The following is a 22312-nucleotide window of genomic DNA, read 5'->3' on the forward strand; positions in this document are numbered from 1 at the left end:
CCTGCTACGTAAAGATCTAGTGGCGTCCTAAGCAAAGAATGAAGTCAAACTCCCTCTGTGTGTGCTGTTATCTGAGTTTCTGTGTTTTTAGCTGGTCTGGCAATCTGTGCATGTTAGTGCATGTGAACCCCTCCCTTTGAAACTGCTGAAGAGTGTGTTATGAACGTTGCATCTTTAATTAGTAACTCTGAAACTTGTTGCACTAGAGGTAAATTGGCATAGTGTACAAGATGTACAAAAACTCTGTTTTAGACCACAAAACATGTCTGTCACCAGTAGAAAGCTGCTAAACATTTCATACATTTAGAGCATTAGTGCACTCATGATACTATCCACCCCAACTGGTTCCCACACTTCCAGTACCACCAGTACCTCCAGTACTACCAGTAACCAGTTACTGTCCAAAAACACCTGTAGCTGCACAGCTGTAGAACCATTTGCATCCCAACGTGAGTTTGTAACTGTGTTCTGTCCAGTTTCTAGCGTAGTCGGGCCTGAACGGGTGCAGCGCGGTGCTCGAGCAACAGTTTGCGGCGACCTCGAGAACTGTGCCATACAGTAGAAATATGAGCGTTCTCGGCATGACATTGTTTGCTTTGGAACTGAACAGACTCCAACGGGAGATTTTGGCCGGCCGTAGAAGCCAATTTGTCTTTCCCCTCTTCCCTCGTCTCTCTTCTCCTGTCCTCGCTCCACTCCTCTTCCCCAGCTCACTTGTTTCCTGCGTCCAGTTGCGCCTGCAGACGCGGTTGCGATGATGAATCTGTGGCTGCAGTGTGTCTGTGTGTCTGACATCGTGATGTATCTCTACTGGCCTTAACTCCCTCTCTATCTCTGCACTGCCCCTCTGCCCCTGCCCCCAGTCTCCTTTTCTCTCCATCTCTTTGTCTCTGTCTCTCTGTCTCCTTCCCTCTCTCTCTCTCTCTCTCTCTCTCTCATTCTCTCACTCTCAATGATTAGGCATTGCCTGGCCCCTGCCTCAGTGATGGAACAGACAGAACACACAGACCCACCAACAACAACAACAAACAGGAACTGAGCTCCACGATTTGCCCATTGATTTTCACTGGGGGCATTTTTGAAATAGCCCATCTGACCTTTTGGCCAAATGGTAGTGAATGGAGGGAAACAGAGGCGCTCTGCCTATCTCTCACGCAAAACCTCTGCCAGCAACTATCTGACCAGCCTGCACTGCTGGTGACAAGGTTGTATTTTCGGTTGCTGGTGCAAATACAAAAACACAATTAGAGGCACGGCTGCATCAATATACAAAACTAAAATCCTACAGCCCTGCTAGGAACACCCAGAGCCTACAATGTTCCTTACAACCCAGAATACAAACTATTGGATAGAGCACTGTACTGATGATGTTGGTGTTCTTGGGTCCTAGTTAAGTCTGTCCTAAGGTTAGGTCTAGTGGAAAAGACTTTGTAATCATTAAAAAACAAAGATTTTATCCCTAAGAAGCACAGATCTTCTCTCTGTAAACTTAAGAACAAAGTGTCTGTTATAATATGAGATACTCTGTGAGTAAAGCTAGAATTTTGGCACGAGGGCGGTGCAAGCAGACAGCTCCTAGGTTGCTCAAAAATGGAAAAGGTTTATCCACTAGGGAGCGTTAATGTGTTTGATAAATGTCACAAGAACCTGCCTTTACAATTTCCACTTTTCTGTACTGCAAGTGAAGGAAGGCTTTGGTCTACAGAGAAGTTTTCAAACTGAAGTGAGACAAAGATAGACTTTGAGGGGTTTTACCACAAAGCACATTAAGGCTTTGGACTGTCCCAGCATCAAACTGTAAAGGGTTGACTTACTGATAGTTAGTAGCAACACTGGTGATGTACAACAGAATCCACACAAAGCAAGTATAGACGGCAGAGGGAGGATATCTGATAGGAAGTTTATCAGACAGTGACACTAACTGGCTGCTCACTGCTGTGGTTATTTTTTGCACATTTGTCAATCGAATGCATAAGATTTACAGATATTGCTGGTTTTCTTGACTTGTAGTAGTTTGATAAAATGTATAAACACTGTCATGTCACTAAGAGGGTGTGACTGACTGAGCAGCTGATCAAACTGCGAATGAACGCGAGTCAACATTTTATTTCTTTTAATGGCGACTTGCTGTTCACAACATGTGCTGCCGTTCCTACTTTTTATACCATCTTGAGCCCTCAGACACTCAAGCGCAACAGATGTGACATTAGTTAAGTCTGAGAGGGTTTGGTGATTAGGCCTTCGGGTGCGGACTGCGATTGGACCGTACTGTGTGAGGTGAAAGGAACAGGTGCATGGTGGGAAGTAAGAACAAGTAATAATGTCTTGATATAACTGGTGTCAAAGTTCATGTTCTTTACCAGTGTCAAAACAGCATAGTATAACTTAAAACCCAATCAACCGCATTTTGCACGCATACCTATTTATTTATCTGTTTATCGCTGGTAAACACTTGTTTATTTGGTTTTTGTAGTGCTTGCAATTGCCCTTATTTCTTCAATTTTATTTTTACTTTCCTTATTTCTCTCTATTTATTTCTTTTGGCGTACAACCAAGACCCGAGTACTAATTCCATGCCATGTCGTGTGGAAACGTGTCCTGGTATGACAATAAAGAATCCTTGAAAGGCAACTCTATCTGAACACACATCATTTGTGATTTTGTGTGACCTGCACTTTCCCAGGATATCATTACCTCAGATGTTTTTCTTGAAATCTCGTAAGCCAGTAATAAGTGTCTGCGCATCCGTGTGTGCTTTGCAGGAACTGCTAATAGCTCATTTGGCATACTTTTATAGCGCAGAGTGTCAGACTTTGAAAATCCTTGCACTAAAGGAGAGCTCAGGGGGTGACATTTGGATTTAAGAAGGTGACGGATTCTACTAATGTATTCACTCAGGTAACAAAACTAAAGGAACAATCTATTTAATCTCAACTTTTATTTTGTATTCGTACTCAGCTGCTCTTATTGTCATTAATATTTATGGACCGCGAAATGGTGAGAACTAATAATTTTGTTATTCTACCAGGCTAAAAGAGAGCCTCTGAGCAAAGCTTGCGATTTAAAGTGAACCATTCAAAGACCAACTACACAGTCTGCACGGATCTAAAGGCTGTTTGTCTTTCTTAAACAAAAAAATACCTTAGTTACTAAAACCACTGAGGGAGTTTTTCCTGTGGTTTGTCCCCTTTTCTGTGTAATTTCTCCTTAATTTAAATCAAAGGCCAAAGCATACAGGTAGCACAGGCTGTAAACTCAAATTTTCTGTTATTTCAGACCATGGAAACAAAACTGTGTGGACATGAAATTCAACCTGAGCTTCGCCATTCATCCCACTCGTTGGCCGGTTACGGTTTAAACACCTGGTGGTCTGAATTCAGACTAGACTCAGGTCTGCAACAGCGGTTCCACATCACACTGTACCTGGCTTTTTAAAAACAAATCATGCGCCAGCTCAATTTACACGCCGACACTTGGTTCAAGTATATAACACGGCGTAATTCCATCTCTCCAAAATGATGATTGTTTGGTGGTGGTGGTTGCTTTGTGTGTGTGTGTGTGCGTATGAGTGTGTGTGTGTCTGTGCGTGATCAGGGGAAAAGGGGGGCTTAAAGAGAGGCTGGCTCCTCTGCCCGTCGCCTGGAAGAGTAGCTCGGGCTCATTATCCTGATGAAATTTGCGCAGATGTGTGAGCTGCCGACAGACTCTGCAGTGACACAAACAGCCAGCTCTGTCCCCTTGAGCCAGTCAGGTGATGAAAACCGGAGAGGCACGGGGGCTGAGAAACGACGGCCATTAAGCAAAAAAGAAAGAGGTGAGGGAGGGTGGAAGAGGGGTGTTTTGTGTGTGTGTGTATGTGGGAGTTGTTGGGGGGGGGAGGTGGAGGTTGGAGAGTCTTCTTCATCCCTATCTAGCGGGAGAAAGCATTACATAAAGTAACAATTTCCAAACCACCTTCTTAAAATTCCAGATGAAAATGAAAATGTGCAAACGTGCACGCGGCAGCATCTCCTCACGAGGCACTAATCTGGCCGTATCCAGATGACAAGCGGACTGCCACTTAACAGGGAGGAGATCCACTTTGATCACATGGCCCCTGGGGCAAACCTATCGCGCTGCCTATTACGCTGCTTCATTTGCATATGTGGGGCTTATGGGTAAGCTGAGATCTAGTGCGAATGTTCTAAACTGCAGCAGGGCTCGCAGTTGCTAGAAAGAAATGTCCAGGAGAGACGCAGAGAGAAGACAGAGCCGGAGGAGGGCCGGGCCGACTTGTCACTTGAAGGTCACAAGTTCAACGCCACAGACTGGCTACAAGCATCCTAAAAATGTGATTCTTTGGCCAGACAACAATGCAGGAGTCGCCTTTGAACAAGACATTTACAATCACGCCTAAATGTAATATTAAAAGTGGAGCTGTCGGGTGGGAAAGTGTAGAACTGCGCGAGGATAAATTAGTGAGAAAAGTGCAAACGTGCTTAGTAAACTTTACCTGCGTACATCGGAGGCTTTTTTTTATTTTATTTTATTTTTTAAGAAAAGAGTAGGCAACTTAGAACAAACCACATCTGCTCCTTAAGTTCTACATCAACAAAAACAACAACAGGTGAATGCTGCTCGTTTTATCCTCCTGCCTACTCAGACGGCGCTATGGAAGCTCCACACAGTCCTCTTGATCCTTGCGAGCAAGCCAAGGACTGAAAGCACCCACTGAAGTTTGTTCTGGCGTAAACAAAAAAGAAAAAGAAAGAAAAAGAAAAACAAACGCAAACTTCCGCTGCGAAAGAACAATTTCGTTTGCGTAAACAACAATAACTAACACTAAAAGACGAGTGGTCTACTTTCTGAGTTCCACCGGGAATTCGTTCTATAAAGAGGATATAGAGCTGCACTTCCAAATAGACGTGCACTATATCAGTTGAAATACTTCCCAGTTTGCAACGCTAAGTGTTGTGCTTTGGCCTATTGGAAAAGGAAATAAGTCTTCCTACTCCTTTGTAGCAGTTAAGTTAATACGGAGAATGAATTGGTACATATGCTTTAAGGCTTTTACTGAACTATGTATTTGTGCCAATGGACTCATTATTCTTGAATTATTCTTTTGAGCTACAATGTGGCTTGGCACCAAGAAAGTTGGGAGATAACATACTTTTATGTGACACCGAAATCCATATAAAATGAATGTGCCAAAAGTGCACAAAAAGTGACTGAGAAGAGAAAATGAATGGCGAATAAACCTACAAAGACTGTCATCCCATGTATACATTTCCCCTGATAGCCCATCTCCCCCCTCCAAAAAAAAAGAGGCAGGGCTCAGTGAACAGTGGTTAGTCAAAATTCAAAACTGGTGCAAGATAAAGAGGCTGATATAGATGAAGAAAAGAGAAAAAAAAAAAAGGCAGAGGGGCGGGCGAAGTGGAGGGTGCGCAGAAAATCATTTTCCACACACGGGCATCAATCGGCGCGAATAATTCCTCAAACTTTTTTAAGTCCGACTTTAAATGGCATTACATATGTAGTGAGGCATGAAAAATTAATACGCTGGAGTCGGGGAAATGTCAAGGGTAATGATCTCCGCAGCAGCTTACCTCCTTAGCTTTCTGTTTCAGTCGAGCTTGCTCTGGGTCCTCTTGCCTGGAGCGACTCTGTGGAGTAAAAGGGGGGGAAAAACACAGGTTAACAGCTGGTTTAAGGAGCCCACCTCCCCCTTCGCTACTCATCTGTTGCTGCTGCAGCAAAAATAGTGCAAAATGGGAACAGGATACAGAGGTGTCAAGGACATCGTATTTGAATTCAGAGAAGTGCAATGGAGCGCCCCCCGGGGGGCAGTGGCCTTTAAACCCGCTCCAAATCCAGCCCTAAATAAGCCGCTGGAGGGGGATTCTAATCAAAAGAGGTTATTAAAAATTCTGCAGGAGCCAGCACACACAGACACACACACACACACACACACACACACACACACACACACACACACACACACACACGCAGGGGAAAGGATGTTGGTGACTATCAGTGGCAGTGGCTGTCTGTGTGTCACTGTGAGCCAGTGTGGCCATCCGTTGCTGTGTGTGTGAGTGTGTGTGTGTGTGTGTGTGTGTGTGTGTGTGTGTGTGTGTGTGTGTGTGTGTGTGTCCCTGGCGTAACAACACAGCACTTCTATTTTAATCAGCAGCTAAGATCTGGGTGAATGTACTTGTCCCTGGGAATCCTTCACCACACAGCCAACAGTACATGTACGGCTGACCACTGCAGGCGATACAGGCAGATTATGGTACTACACACTAACCGAGTGTTGTTTGTGAATATAGACATAATCTGTACACTTTCATTCTTGCCGCATTAACCAAAATTAGGTCAGGCTCATGATCAGGGCTAATATTTTTTGTTGAAACGCGTCTTCAACTCACTGTCTGGCAAATGTTCAAGTGTCATTTCAGGGTATTGGTCCAAAATGAAGTATGATGGAACTGATGAATTAAATGACACGTTAGAAAAATGTGTATTATGCGAAGAAATTGTCAATAAAATAATAATAAAGTCTGTACAACATGCAACCAAAAATCAATTATTTATTTTTTTAACATCCAATACCAAATCACTCAGAGCAGGTTTGGGCCTCGCTCCAACACAGGACACCTCACTCCCTCCTCAGCATCCTTCCTCTCCTCATCTCCTTCGTCCCGTGGACGTAGAGCTGCTCCTCCTAGCCTTATTGCTAATTGGCTTTAAATATATCAGGCAGTTCACGTACTGGTCGGTATCTCAACTAAGACTAATGTGTTTGCCCTCCAGTCGGCCAGAGCATCCCTCAAGACTTGAGTCATATTTTAAATGGCCGGCACAGCGGAGGGGAGGGCTCGCTGCGAAGGAAGGAGCAGAGGAGACGGGGGTGGAAGGGATTATTTTGGCGGGTTTCTTATTCAAGAGGTCAAATTAGCGGGCGCTCGAGCAGGAAAGAGGCAGGCAGGGAGGGAGGTGGCGGGGCGGAGGAGTGGGAGGGGTAGGTACAGATGGACTGTTTACAAAGGGCAGCGGTGCCACTGGCATGCTTTACATCTCCTCTGTCAGCTGCCCTGGTTTCCCCACTTACAGGAGAGAACAGAGGGGAGAAGGGGAGAACAGGACTGGACACGAGATGCTGACAAGCTGTGTTGGGTGAGGCGTAATGTGTGTACTGTACTTAAATAATACAGTGTTGTACAGTACATCAGTGTGTGACAGTGGATGTGTTCCAGGAGTGTTTGTGATGTTGCAACTTGATGGTGTTTTTTTTGTGTCTTTTTTTACCTGCACTAGTCTCTAACTTTGCCCAGAATTACTTATGAAAACCACCAGAGGGTTGTTCTTGTTTCATTAAGCTGTGGGTTGTATGTGGAAAGTTAACTTGATATTGAATATTCTGTCAATATATTCTCCCAAATATTAAGCCCGGTGGGTGAAACTTGCTATTCCTCCTGCAGTAATCACTGATAAATATATTTATTAAAATGCTGATTTTTATTTCCTTTACAGAAATTGGACGAAATGAATATCTACAAACCGATCTACAATACGAAGCATCACCTTAAATATTTGTCTCTTTTTTTAATGAAATTGTAAGCGTAAAAAAAACATATTATGCAATGTGTCTTCTGACTGCATAACATTATGCAGCATTGAGAGCTTTAACATATTCAGTGATGGATTTTTTCCCAAATGATGGCTGAACCTGAAATGGTGTGAACAACGAGAAAAAAACCCTCTCAGATTTGAGAGAACTGAGTTAAAAACATGACATTTAAAGTGCATCACTTAAAGTGAGAAAAATCGAAACCAAAATCAGGTTAGACCATCACTCATTTTCTAACAGTGTTTAAGTGTTTTAGGATGGATTTCTCCTGCTGTTGCCTTAAATCGGCCGGTTACAGTGTCTGCAGATTACAAAGCAGCATTAGCAATGTTTGTGCCTATACAATAGCATGGGAAAAGATGTGAGATACAGCGTACATGATTAAATAGTAGGAAAACTACTGGTGTGTTATCAGGCACCGTCTGTGTACTATATCGTACAGTCATTAGGCAAAGAGTTGTTTTCCAAACTTCTCCTTGAACTGAAACGCCATGGCAACAGGAGCCAAAAAGCCACAGACATGGCTCTGAGGTGAAGTCAAACTTTCCTCAACGAGGCTCATGCAATCCAAATAGCCCCAAGGTACGCCCTTCCAACAAGAACTTGGCTACATTTGCTAAAGTTCTTCACTAATCCTGTTAATAAAGCGAGCTTTCCACAGTAAAAAAAAAAAAAAAAAAAAAAATGATTAGAGTGTTCAACCAAGTAGAACAGAGAACTGACAAAGAGGATCTAAAAGCTGCTTTAAACAACACACTTTAGAGAGTTGTTTCCTGCTGAGGCAGGGTCTTTTTTCACAACCGAACAGCAGGTTGCTCCTAAAGGAAAAAACAGACAGGTCATGAGGTTTGGTGGCCAGTGTTCATCAACCAGAGGATTTTCTAATATCCTGCATGGCAGGACTGGAGCGTAATAATGCAATTAAGACAGTGAGGTGTGCTGCAATGAGAATCTTTACTGTGGGACATTGGCTCCATTCAAAATTAATTAAATTAACCTAGCTTTCTGCTAATGTTGCACTGCGGGGCATTTTCATTTGCAAAAGATTCTCTCTCTCTTTTTTTTGGTCAGCGGTGATCTTTCTAAATTTGAAGACCTTATTTCACTGAGACAAATATCTTTACGCGCAGACAGCTGAGATCAGAAAACTGGACAGGTGTCACTGCTACTGGAACCTTGCTGGAAATAAGTCGGTTTAATGCTTATTTAACGTAAGTGCAGGTATTCTTGTTCTTGTGTCACGATGAGCTCCAGATCAATATATCAACTGCATTAAAGAAACATTCACTCAGGAACAATTTAAAGTCTTTTCAAAGGACAAAATGTAACTTACATACTGTAATAAGGAGACATACTTATTACCTAAAGGACTGCTCACCAGTTCTGACAGTTTGTTGTAGTTTATGCCATTAAATTATATTTGTAGTCACACAGATGTTATGAGTGAGCTGCAAATCTGAATGTATAAACATTTTCAACCACTGTACATTCATACATCAGCTAGTGAACCTTCTAATACACATCTCACTTAAACTTCAGTGTTATTTGACTCAAACAGAACCTCATACAATCAGCTGACAGCATCGACAACAATAGAGAGTATTTGCCAAGGAGGCACAAAAACAAACCAACATGATTTTTAAGGGTTGTTGATTATTAGATGGAGCCTCTGCTGTTGTGTTTGAAGTGATTTGTTTACCAGTTAGAGCCCCTCGCTGGTGATTGATTAAATTCCTAAAAACCCATCACAGTGTGTCAGAACTACATATTTAGAAGCTTTTACTGTGAAAATCTTAAAATGGACTAGAAGCAAACAACTTGTGCAAAAAGAGGCATCTGTTGATTCACTGATTATTTTTTTCAGATTTGAGAAAAGTAACGCCTTCACACTGATTTGGCCCGCACAGGTCAAATGCAATTTCTGACCAGAGGAAGATCCACCAGGGATTGAAAATACTTTCTAAAAAAAAACAAACAAGTGGCTTGGAGTCATTGTTCTGGCTTATTTTGTTGGCGTCTAAATAGCCTTGCACCTACACACCTTTTAAGATTTTTTGTCAGTTTTTTTTTATTTATTTTGCCTTAGGTTTGTAGTGTTTTGAAAAAAAAAAAAAGGCAGAATTCTTGTTGCTTAAAGTTGTATTCTATGACAATTGCAGATTGTAGTACATTTGTTTCTCCAGACCACCTGTCAATTCAGCAGTGCAGCCAGTTTATAGCCTTTTTCCTGGGAATTTCTACTGATAGAGAGCAAATAAGTCACTAATGCTATTAATTCCAAACAAACTGGAAAAAAGGCAGAACTTTTTTTATCCTGACAAAAGCCGATTTGACACTAGATGTTTACAAAAACATCTGTAAAAGCAAGATACGCTGATAGATCGACTGACCTGATCTGACATTCTAACAAATCCATACTTTTTTGTTTTTTTCCTTAAACTGATGCAGTTTCACCTGAGCTGTCAGCGCTTGTGATAGAGGGATGTTTTGCAGGTTGCACATGTGAGTGTGTGATTTGGCTGCATGCTGCATGAGGGTTGCGTAGTGTACGGCGTCGCCCCCTCCCCTCCTCCCCCTCCTCGCTGTGTCCGGGGAGGAAGAGCCAGGACAGAGGAGCCCTGGGGCCAGGAGCCTGGGAGGACACAGGGAGGTCACTTCATCCACTGGTGTCACACTCTAATTCATCTGTCAGGGCCTGCACAAGAGCAACATGCACACACACACACACATACACCAGTACACAAGCACCACACTGTTGCATGGGGACATAACAACTTTCACACACACACACACACCCGCACATAGCAGGATGGTGAGGTGACAGTAACTTACTTTAGCGGCTTTCAAAAGGATCTCTCTCTCCTGCTCGTCCTTCCTCTGCTTCTCGATTCTCTCCAGCTGCTCGAAGAAGCGAAGCTGAGAGCGAACGTCTGCGGATTGCTCGTAGCACTCGTCGTCCTGACAAACAGATAGAGAGAAAATTACTGCAACCGTAACAGCAGAACAAAGCTCCGAGTCCCTATCAGTGGCTGCTTCTGAGGCGTTGGCCGAACTTCACGGCGGTTTATACATACATGAAGACACATCTCAAAATCTGAAGAAAAATTACATCTGAGTGATTTTTTTTTATATCAGTGACAAAAATGAGAAGATCACAGACTAAAGACACTCAAAAAAGTAGGAATATTAAATGTGTAAGCAGTTCTTTTACCTGATTTTGTTTTTTTCAAATTAAATCAGATGTATTTATAAAGCGCAATTTAAACCGACAAGTTGTTCTAAATGCTGCACATGTTGTAGGACAAAAATATGTGCACAACACAAGACAGAAAAGAGGAAAAGTCCATTTGTAAAACTAGATAAAATATTAAACACCTTAAAAAATAGTATAACAACTTTTAAGATCTAATTTTAAAATAAAATCCAAATAGTAAAATATAAAGAGCATTAAGAGCAACACAAGCCACTGAAAACAAGAACAGATTTTTCTTAAAAGTGTCGATTAAACGAGTGAATTCTGCTCCAAAGCTTTGGTGCTGCTTCTGCTGAACCTCCATCTCAGTAACCCACTAGCCTCGATCCTGGAACAGATTCATTTAGTGTAATTTAAGCCTGAAAACTGTGATTACTGCACATCAAAAACGCTTAATATGTCTTGAAGTTACTTCTTTTGCACAGCCAACAGTCGAAAACCAAAAGATATTCAACTCACAGGTGAATACTTACTTTCCTTTTAGTTCTTTTTTTTTGGTCTCTAATGATTTCTGGCTATTCACCTGCTCAGTGTTCCAGTACATTCATCAGCTTGTTATTAATTGCATGTGTCAGCTTTATGCAGGTAGTGATAACTGGGTTTTAAGTTTTCTGGGGCGCAAAAATGTTGCTATAAGAGTTAATAACATGCTGAAACTAGAAATTTGTAAAAAGAAATAGCAATATTTATAAACTACTTAATTGATCTTAATTGAACATGACTGTAATGTTGAAAAGACATAATAAACTAAGATAGTTCTCATACAACAAAAGCACAACAGACTACCACCACTATTAAAACCTATCATTACAATCAATAGATCAGTAGTTGCCCTGCTCATACACACAAAATCACCGCCCACATTTACTGCACATTTGGTGAAACCATGAATCCAAACTTTTAAGACGCAGCACAGCTGGAGCTCCACCAGTCTCAACACACTTCAACACATTAACTTTTTTTTTCTATTTACAGACCTCGCTTCGCTTTGTCGCATCACGTCCCGCTTGGGAAATGGGAAGCGTAAAAAAAACAACTTTTGTAGGTCATCAAAAGTTAATAGGATAATTGCTTATTTCTCATGTTTGTGTGCGCGACTGTACGTCTCTCGTGCGCCTCTTGATTTCTATATCACTTTTCTGTGTGTCAGGTTTGTGTGTGTGTGTGTGTGTGTGTGTGTGTGTGTGTGAGTGGATGAGTGAAGCTGAGTGGCACCGAGCACAAAGACACATCAGAGGAGGCTCATCACCGGCAACCCCCCTCCTCCCCTTTCCTCCCTCTCTCTCTCATCCAGCCTCCCTCCTCTTTGTTGCAGCGCTGAGCCTGCACTCTTGCCGTAGCTGCTGCCGCCGCTCCTGCCGAAGCCCGGCTGCTCTTTAAGGCCGCTTTGTCTTTTGGTCTCTTCTCTCTCTCACTCTCTCTCTCACTCTCTCTCTTTTTCTTTTCGCTGATGTCAACAGAGTGGCTTCACAGAGCTTCGTGCCTCCCTCACACACACCTCATTTACAAAACCACAAAAAAGGAAACGAAGGAATTGGAAGAAGAAGAAGAAAACAAGATGGGGACAGCTGTAGCACTGCTCTTCCTCCCTCCCTCCCTCCTCATCCTCCCGTCTTGGCATCAAGAAAAACACGTTTTCAAAGTTTCCCCCCAGTTCTCACAACAATGCAAAAGGTTTAGCCTTGTAGTGGAGGTGGCTTTGTGCTTTATTGTATACCAATTAAATGCGGTTATATGGTTACATTCGACGACTACGAGAGGTGGAGTCACCAATAAAGAGTAAAGCAGGCAGGTGTGCACAGGCAGGCACTTGGGATTCTTTCATACCTAAAGTTTTGACTGACGGACTGAAAAGTTGGAGTTCTGGTGGTCTGTAGCAACTCGTACATCTTACAGTGTTTGTGTTTATTTTAGTCGTACGCCTGCATTTTTTATTTGTGAGTTATGTGTAAGAGGAAAAAAAATGCCATCATGCATCATGAGTATTGTAATGTCCTGATGAAGTTTTGGTCTTAAACTTTGAAAATCCCGTCAGAGTTTTGAACCAGTTTTTACTGTATTTTTTAACACATGCTCGGGTTCGTGCCACACTTCTTCTACACAACATGATCCAGTTCACTTGGGCCCATAGAACACTGTCTGCTCCTGTCAATTCCGTGGCAGATTTAATGTTTCTAATGATGACATTTGACAAACAGTGGCACCGGCTGCATGCAAGGATGAGTGTCATTAGCATTTAATAATTGTGTTACTGTTTATTGATTAAAAAAATAAATCCTATTGAATCCTCCTAGTTCATCAAAATGTCGCAATTCTTCTGGCCCATTTATCATCTCATATATAATGTAAAACAACATGAACAGTTTTCCAGGACTTTTTAAAAAATGTTTTAATATAAATTCATTTTAAAGCATTTTGGAATGCAAACAGGAGGTGGCCATTTTTGGCCACGAACACGCTGAGTGGGAATTTTATCTACTTTGCTCCCTCTGCTTAAAAATAAGAACGAATAATAATCAGTGTTGCTGTTCTTTTAATATAACAAGAAAAAACAGTGGCACAGGGAATATAGACACTGGTCATTTTTGAGGTTGTGTTGCAACAAGCGCAAACAAACTGGCATTTGAAGGGTTAAAAAATTAAAAAGGAATGAATATTTTATATGAATGATAAGAACTGATGTTAGTTAAAAACGTTATGCAGTAAAAGTAGCAAAAAACATTTTTAAAAACTCTAAAAATTTACAGACTTAGCAAAAAATGGCCACGAACAAACTGAGTGCATGTCGAGGTTGAACAAAGCCAGAGGGTTAACTCATGTTGGTGGTATTTTGCTTTGCGAAAGTTAGTAATTACAGAAGTTTTATATCATCCAATCAAGTCTAAATAAACTCGGCCTGAAATTTACAGTAACATGCTTTGTTATTTTGAATGGAACCCGTGTGGTCGATGGTACAATGCGGCTGTAGTCGCACTAGATTTTGTTTCTCGTTCTTTTTAATGCGGAACCAGGAGCCAAATTTTGCAACTGGACCTCGGCTTGTTTGCTTCATAAGCAGGCATGCAGTGTGACTTTTAAAGGTCCATCCGGTTTGAGAGAAGAGTGGGAAATAGCCACTCATCCAGGAATTACTGACTGTTTATATTCTTGTTAATCTTGTTGCATGGGAAAATAATACAAGCAACAGTGAAAAGAGGATTATGACTGGCTGCAGAGAGTGCAAGGGCATTAACTGAGGGTAAGGACACAGAATTTAATGTAAAGTCATTTAATGTTTACCATATGCATTGCTGTTCTTAGTCCGCTAGCGCTCATAGTTCATGTTTAAAACCTGCTCATGATTTGATCCTGCCCATGTGCCCTCTGCCTGAGCATAGATGTAAGTCTCAGCAGATGAAATGTGGCCTGACCATGTAGTGCTCATTCGTGATGCCTCACTGAAGTCACTCAAAAGCTATCGGAACAAAGCAAAGAGATAAACAGTGCATTTTAGGAACGCCCTCTGCAGGATTATTACAGATTGAATATTCAATTTTTTTCCCACATGGAGACGGTACTTAAATTATAAATAAAAAGTGCCAACCCTGCTCTGTGACTGTCTGCTCTATATGAGCTAACAGGCTAAGTGGCTTTAGAAAGTGCAGCTGGGAATTTGAAAGCTGAAGCAGAGTGGATTAACGCATAACACTTAGAAACAATGCATTGACTTTAACAGCGACGCGGTCAGCTCAGGACATCTCTGCGGTTTGTGTGTGTGTGTGTGTGTGTGTGTGTTATTGTCAACTGCTTTAATAATCAATTCATTGGTTTAAATCATTTTTAAAGAAAAAAAGTGAAATCCTCTAATTACAGTTCCTTTACTCCTCTATGGCAGTAAAATGAATACTTCTAGGTTGTGCACTAAACAAAACATTGGAGCCATCTTGGGCTTTGAGAAACACCGATTAAACAGTTTTTTTTTTTACCATTTTTAACATTTTTTATAGGCCAAACAACTACTGAACTGACAGGTTACTCAGCAGTTAAAATAATTAGTAGTTGCAGCCCTAGTGTGGATGTATATGTGCATTCCTCCTACCTTACAGGAGTCCAGTCGATGCTGTGCGATCGTAGAAACTTTTTCTACCACAGTCCGAAGTCGTGACTGCGCGGCGTGTGAGATGAATGTCACTGCCTCCATGGGGACCTCCGTAACACCAAACTTCTTAGCTGTGAAGGATAAATACACACATGTTTAGAACAAACTTTAACAACGTCAGTGTCAAACAAATCCTCTTTTTCACACAGCAGGTACAGGCAGTACTTCTACCTCTCATAATTAAGCCCCGATTTCTGATTCACCTTATTCATAATCTCGCACTTTCCCAACAGGGACTTCTGTAATTTATTCTCCGCTTTCACATTTGATTTACTACAAGAACAAGCCGGTTGAAAGTCATTGTTTTGTCATCACTTAAAAATGCTTCTGCAGTTTGGCATTTTGAGAAAAGCAACAGCTAAGCAGGTAGGAAGTATTTTCAGAGACAACTCATAAAAACACATCAACAGAAGACCCCGATCTCCAATCAGTACTTGCACTGGAACACCACATCCACACCTACTGTACTCACACACATTCACGCAGAAGAACTGTCTGGATTAGTATGTGCAATTAACTCCCAGAAAGAGGACTCATCACACAGAAAAGTTAATTTGTTTCACAGTCTTAGTGCAAATTCCAGAGTGGTTTTACTAGCTAAGCTCCTTCAAGTGTGTAAACGACATTGACCATCTCTTTTCGTAGAAGGATAATTTAGTTTCCTCGGAGCAAAACTCATCTGAAGTCATAACAAAAGAGAGGAGGACAGACTTTGGTAGGGTTACTATCTGTTTCCAACTTCCTTTTAAATTATTCCATTAACATAATTTTCTCTCTGGCACCCTTTTAAGTAAACCACACCAATTATTTAAATCAGCTGAACAATACATACACTCCTCACCCGCTCCAGCTTTGAAACGGATGGAGGGAGCCCTGTTAGCCTTATAATTACAGTGGCAATACATGTGGCAATGTCACAAGGTCAAAGAAAAACGCTAATAGGCTTCTGCTCCCTAAAAAACACGATCTTTCAGGGACATTAATATTTCAGAAAAAGTTTAAGAGACTTAGCTACAGAGAGAGCAAAACACATTTTTCAGCTTGTACCGATACAAGTCATTATTCTTCACCTAGGAAACGCATGTAAAACAGCTAGGAACAGACTAATGATCTGCACGGCTTTAATATTTTTGTTTAATTCCTACTAGAATGGCAGTAAAGATAACAGAAATTAAATACACCAAAGGTTGTAATATCTCCAACTGTGCACTAATTGGCGTTTGTGGTTGCACTAGTGACACGACTCTGTGGATGGAAACAATGGTGAGTTTGGTCCAGGCTGAAAAATCTCAACATTCATATGGATTAGAATGAGATATGGTACATATATTTATGGTGACACAGACATTAGTATTCCTGGAATGTACCATTTAAAGCTGTTTGTCCAGTGAAATATCTCTCTTTTTATTCACAAGTTGGTGAAATCTGATTTTTCCTCTGGTGTCATTATCGAATCACGTTAGAATTTGTCGCGACTTTGGCCCATAATGACGTGATGAAATAAAAGTTTGCTGTAAAGTAGGTTATGCGTGCAAATTTCCCACCACAGACGTTACATTTGTCCTTCGAAATTGTATACAAACACTTTGAAACCTGTCCTGCCGTATTTTTCTCTTTTAGAATTGATTTTCATTGTGTTAAAAGGTTACTACATATAACCAGCTTGGTGAATTACTGGATACCATATTCAGCCTTTACCCAATTGCCTGTAAAGCTTTTGTTTTTTACCAATTCCTGGTTAAATTAATGATATAAAAGTGTGGTACTTTGGCTCTCATGCAGCCAATACTCTCGAGCAATTCAGGGGTATTAGTCTATCAACACTGAAACATTTGGAAAAGCTATCTTTTACGTAAAAATATGAAAAAGCTTTTGTTTTTTGTTTTTAAAAACAACAAAGGAATTTCAATTTAATTTTTGAGACTGGAGTTTTTGCTGTTGTCAAGATTTTAATTTTCACTGCAAATGTATATCCTTCCAAATGTCGACTATCAGCCTCCTTGATTCCTAATAATGGGGTCAATATCTGCTCTGAAAAAAAACATCAGTCAACCCCTAATATGTAAAAGCTGGTGCTGCACTCATCTGAATTTCCCTAATTATATGACACAACTTTGCGGTTGTGTTGAGACTCGGGGAGGTAAGTTTTCATACTAACGCTAGCTACTTAGCACGGGACAAGTTCATCTTCAGTGTTGAAGTGTTTGCAACAAACTGAAAGCTTCCCACTTTAGAGGATGGTGATGTCATCATGCTGGAAGTTTTGAAAACTCCAACTATTTTTCTAACCCCTGACTCCCAGGAGCTGTGCACTGAAACCCGGCTGAGCGCAGCGCATACCACGTCCTCTGAAAGCAGCTCACTACCTGCTCAGCACCAAACAGCAGACAGACGGAGAACACAATGAAGCATTACACAGCTAAAAATTCAATAATTTGTTGGTAGGGACCAAAAACAGAGATAAAAAAGAGCAAAAGATTCAGAGCCAGCAATGTTACTTATCACGCTATACCATCAGGTATGTGTTTGAAATTCAGTGTGCAGAAAACAAACACACAGCACTATCAGGAAGAAGACAAGAAGAACAAGAAGGCCTGAAACAGATGGTCTGGCCCCCGCAGAGCCCTGATTGCAAACTCATGGAGTCAGTCTGGGATTACATGAAGAGGCAGAAGACAATGACACTAAATCCACACAACAGTGGCACTGAGCCTGGGAGAATTTGGGATTTTTTGGTTTTACAAGCAATGAGGGTTCACACCAAATGCTTTCATTTTATCCAGTATTCTTTACTTCAGTGTTTACGTGCTCATAGTCTTCATCTTTCTTGTCTGTATTAAATCATGCTGTGTATCTTGACACATCACCACCACCTGTATGAGCATCCTTACGTAAGAAAAATGCAGAAAAACAGTTCCGTAGCTCCACTAAAGGACGGGAAATCTTTAGAAGGTCAATGTAAATGTCAATATTATGGTCACAGCTTGTTTCTGCTGCCCCAAGTGGCCATGCGACAGATGTCTGCTAATCATTTAGAACACACCAGACATAAAGAAACCACATGGTGAAACTCAATCTGAATTAAGGGCTGGTAGCTTGAATATTTATTTAGTATAGAACTGACTGGTATCCATAGCAACAAGAGTCCCCCAGAAATGTAGCTGGCAGTGAACATGGAAAAGGCCCTGAACAGCTCATTTGGACTAGTTTATATCTATAACACCTGCAACCAGGTGATTCATTCCTCTCAAAATCCGCTGAGTTGTTTTCATTGCCACTTTTGACATAACTGTCACCATCTGCTGACCTTAACATACGTAAATTCCACTGAGGCAGCCGCTTTTGTTCCCTTGGTTTGCGAAATCCACCTTTTCTGGGAGACCACCGTGACCTCAGATTTGCAGGTGCCGATCTTCACTCCCTACTGAGCGTGAAAACCTCAGCTCAGATCTTCTCCGCTGCACATCGGGAGTCAAGGCCTTATAAAGTCATAAAGATGCCTCCATTCTCAAACGGCAGAGATGCCTTCGCGTCGAGTCATATCCTTGTTACCATACACACCCATTTTAAATGTGCTTGATGTGCTGCCAAGAATAAAACACAGGACTTTGACTCACAAAAGCAGCTCCAGAAGCTTTTGTAGTCCCAAAGCCAAGGTGCTGAATACAGTCATATGCCTTTCAGTGATCGACAAAACACATGTAGATCTTTTCAGCGAAGTATAATGATCCCTTGATGATTTGCTTCTCTTGAAAGTTTGTTGAGTGAGCGGTTTGTCCTTCAATCGAAGTTTTTTAGACACAATTTTATAACATCCATGCAACATTTAAGACATGCCAACTATGACAGCCATACAACAATCTGATGATGAATAAATACTAAATGATTGTTAAATTCTTTTTAAAAAAAATGATAATTTAATGGGGGCTGCAAGGTGGCACGGTGGTTAGTTCCGTTGCCTCGCAGCAAGAAGGTCGCTAGTTCACGTCCCGATGAGGACACCCGGGATCTTTCTGCGTAGAGTTTGCATGTTCTCCCTGTGCAGCGTGGGTTCTCTCCGGGTTCTCCGGCTTCCTCCCACAGTCCAAAAACATGTTGAGGCTAATTGGTGATTCTAAACTGTCTGTAGTTGTGAATGTGAGTGTGCTTGGTTGTCTCTAAGTGTAGCCCTGCGACAGACTGGTGACCTGTCCAGGGTGTCCCCTGCCTTCACCCTAAGTCGGCTGGGATAGGCTCCAGCCCCCCGCAACCCTAGTGAGGATGTGTATAGATAATGGATGGATGGATGGATGGATAATTTAATGGTAGCAGTTGCTGCAGTGATAGTTTCCTGTAAAATATCTCAGGCAGCTAATATCAGTGTTGAAAAGCCAAGTCTACCAGGAGAACCACATTCCAGGACTGTAATGTCCTAAAGCTAACATGCTAGACAAGAAAAAAAACAGAATAAAAAACTTTTATCCCCACTGCAACCCCTTCTGCTAGCTCCACCCCCCCATACCCACTCTTACCCAAACCGGTCGAGGCAGAGGGCCGCCTTCCCTGAGCCTGGTTCTGTCGCAGTTTTTTTCCCCCCTCCCTGTTTGTTAGTTTTATTTTTGTTTTGTTTTTTTTTTGTTTTTTTTTGTTCATTCCCACCGCTGCTGACTGCTTAGGGAATCCAAAGGCAACTCTGAATTGTTGGGTTCTCTGTTCAAAATTCATAATGTCTGTTCTTTATTATGTCAAGTGCTGAGAGATGTGAATTTGTGCTATATAAATAAAATTGAATTGAATAGGGTTGGTAACGTATCTTAAGCAGACCCCCACTAATTAGAAGATCAGTAAAATATGCCATTGTGCACAGATTAGAAATCACTGTTTAATGGTTAAACAGTACACCCGTCCTTCTGATGGCAATATAGAGATACTGAAGCTCATGTCCTTTGGGTAAAAGGCTGACATGCCTGTGTCGACCCGTTTTTTGCACAGTATCATGTTATAGCTGCTTCATGGTGAAAACTGACATGATGTGATTGCTGTATTAGGAATTATGTACATCCAACAGGAAATCCTGCTTAAAAACTCATGCAAATGCAAATGAAAAAGAATAAAACAATTTTCTTGTCAATGCTATTATTTCCCTTTAGCTATTAAATTGTCAAGATATATGTGAGACAGATGAAGTAAAATTCCATGCATGGATGCACATTTTAATATACTCGTATTTTCCTTGTGTATCCATGTCTTGTATGTCTTCTTGTGTCTCTGCACATGTGCAAGTATATACAATAAAGCCGTATGCATGCATGTATGTATGTGTGTGTGTGTATGTGTGTGTGTGCGTGTGTGTGTGGACCAAGGTACCAGTGGACTATCATTACTTTGAGGAGCTTTTCTAAAGAACTCCAGCTGTGCCTGTGTTCTGGTTCCTAAGATGGGGGGTGGAGTGCTGCTCTGCAGCTTTGCAGTCCCCCTTCTCTCTCCCCCCCAAGCTCAAGGACAAGCCTGGAGAGTTATGAAGGGAGGGTGAGAGAGGTTTGGGAGAGAAGGGCGGCACAAGTGTTTGTTTGCAGGGGATAAATAAGAGAGGAGAAAAGAGGAGGGGAGACATAAAGCGGAAAATGAAAAAGATAAAAAGAATTAAAGAAACAGAGATGGGGAGCAAAAGAGGGAATTAGGGCATTGATTTGAAAATTAAGAAGTAGCAAAGAAAAGGAAGAAGCTGGAACCCATGTTTTTGTGGGGGGCAAGCGCAGGACAGGAAAGGTCACAGGAAAGTTATAGCGGGATGCTCAACGGTAAATGGGACCAGAGTCATAGTTGGTGCTTTGTACAGTAAAGAGGAGCAGCCGAGCCTTCTGATTGAGTGGAGCTGGCAGGCCGGGGGAGCCTCCCTCGGACTGCTGTCAGCTGCGAGTGTGGAAAGGCCAATCACTGACACAACAAAGCTGCAGAAGTGCCACTTCCCCAGCAGGGGGCGCCCTAGTCTCCTGCCCTGTATCATGCTGTGTGCCCCCCCTAAGGAAAGATTTATATTTTTAAACAACCCCTGTAGCCCTAGGTGACGGGATAACAACCATGCCAAGAGTCCACGTAACGAACCATGACCTGCAGGCCTCCATGCAACACTAAAGATACTTTAATTGAGATAAAACAAGATGAGGGCGCTAGACTCCCCGTCACGTGGAATTACGCTGTGTGTTTTTTGATCTAATGCACAGGAGCAAGATGCTAGGCACAGTTTTATTTTGAGTAATAACGCTCATTATACGTTTTCACAGGTTTCACTATGCAGCAAGAGCCTTAAGTATATTTCAAGCAATGAAATTGACTGCCGCTAGCAAAGAGGTAATGAAGACACTATCACTCTCATGTGATACTGCAAACAAACCAAGACCTCTCCGCCTGTATCGATTAGCACATGCAATACTGTGTGCTATCAGAGTGTCAGGATCCACTAAAAAGAGAGAAGGAATCAAAATTTCACTGTCAAGTTTCATTCCTCTAAACTCTGTTCCTTTAGTCCAGAGGACAATCTGACAGCCAGCCTTCAAAAGACAAACCCATAAAGTATTTATGCGTGTGCCTGGGGTCCAGTGAGTTCAGACAGCCACTGTAGAATTCATTAAAGGAGGTGAAAGAATTGTTAAGTGTATCAAATTTAAAGCAAGGCCAAACAAGAAAAGGCTCAGTCTGAACCACTGAAGGAGAGAAAATCAAAACTGTCTTTAGTGATGACACAATAAATACAGAAACAACATGCTGCTAACACAAAAGACAACAGATAGCGATTTCATCACTGCAACAGCAAGGGGGATTTTTCCTGCTGCATTAGCAACCACTGGAATGTTGATTCCACAGACAAGTGACAAATTAAAGGAAAAACCAACATACAGTGTCTTAGTAAGGTGTTGGGCAAAGACATGTCACCAGAACAGCTTTAGTCCACCTTGGCGTTGATTCTACAGGTCTCTAAACTCTACTGGAGGAATGAACACTATTCTTCCAAAAGACATTCACTTATTTGGTGTTTTCATGATGGTGGCAGAGAGCGCTGACTGAGACGCTGCTCCAAAATCTCCCATCTGTGTTCAATTGGGTTGAGATCTTGTGACTGTGAAGGCCAGAGCATATGATTCACAGCATTTTCATCAAACCATTCAGCAACCTCTCATGCGCTATGGATGGATGTTGTCATGGAAGAATCCACTTCCATCTCAAACATGCACCCTTACCTTGACACAGCCAATCAGATCCCTTCACTGTAGGTGTTAAGAGTTCAACATTTCTGAGTCACAACATTGCCAAACTTCATGGTAGGTGATGT

At 41.7% G+C, this 22312-nt stretch overlaps 1 protein-coding gene across 1 annotated transcript in view; it reads right to left on the reverse strand.

Moving 5' to 3' along the window:
- LOC103368907 (transcription initiation factor TFIID subunit 4) overlaps nt 1-22312 on the reverse strand; it is a 99860-nt gene that overhangs the window by 39524 nt on the left and 38024 nt on the right. Inside the window, exons 10-12 of the mRNA XM_008297440.1 lie at nt 14944-15074; nt 10445-10570; nt 5589-5645 (exon numbers count right to left, since the gene is read on the reverse strand). Coding sequence (XP_008295662.1) covers nt 5589-5645; nt 10445-10570; nt 14944-15074 — 314 coding nt within the window. The remainder of the gene's footprint in view (nt 1-5588; nt 5646-10444; nt 10571-14943; nt 15075-22312) is intronic.

Source organism: Stegastes partitus, unplaced genomic scaffold (genome assembly GCF_000690725.1).
Source record: "Stegastes partitus isolate 25-593 unplaced genomic scaffold, Stegastes_partitus-1.0.2 Scaffold1221, whole genome shotgun sequence".
Classification (NCBI taxonomy): Eukaryota; Metazoa; Chordata; class Actinopteri; family Pomacentridae; genus Stegastes; species Stegastes partitus.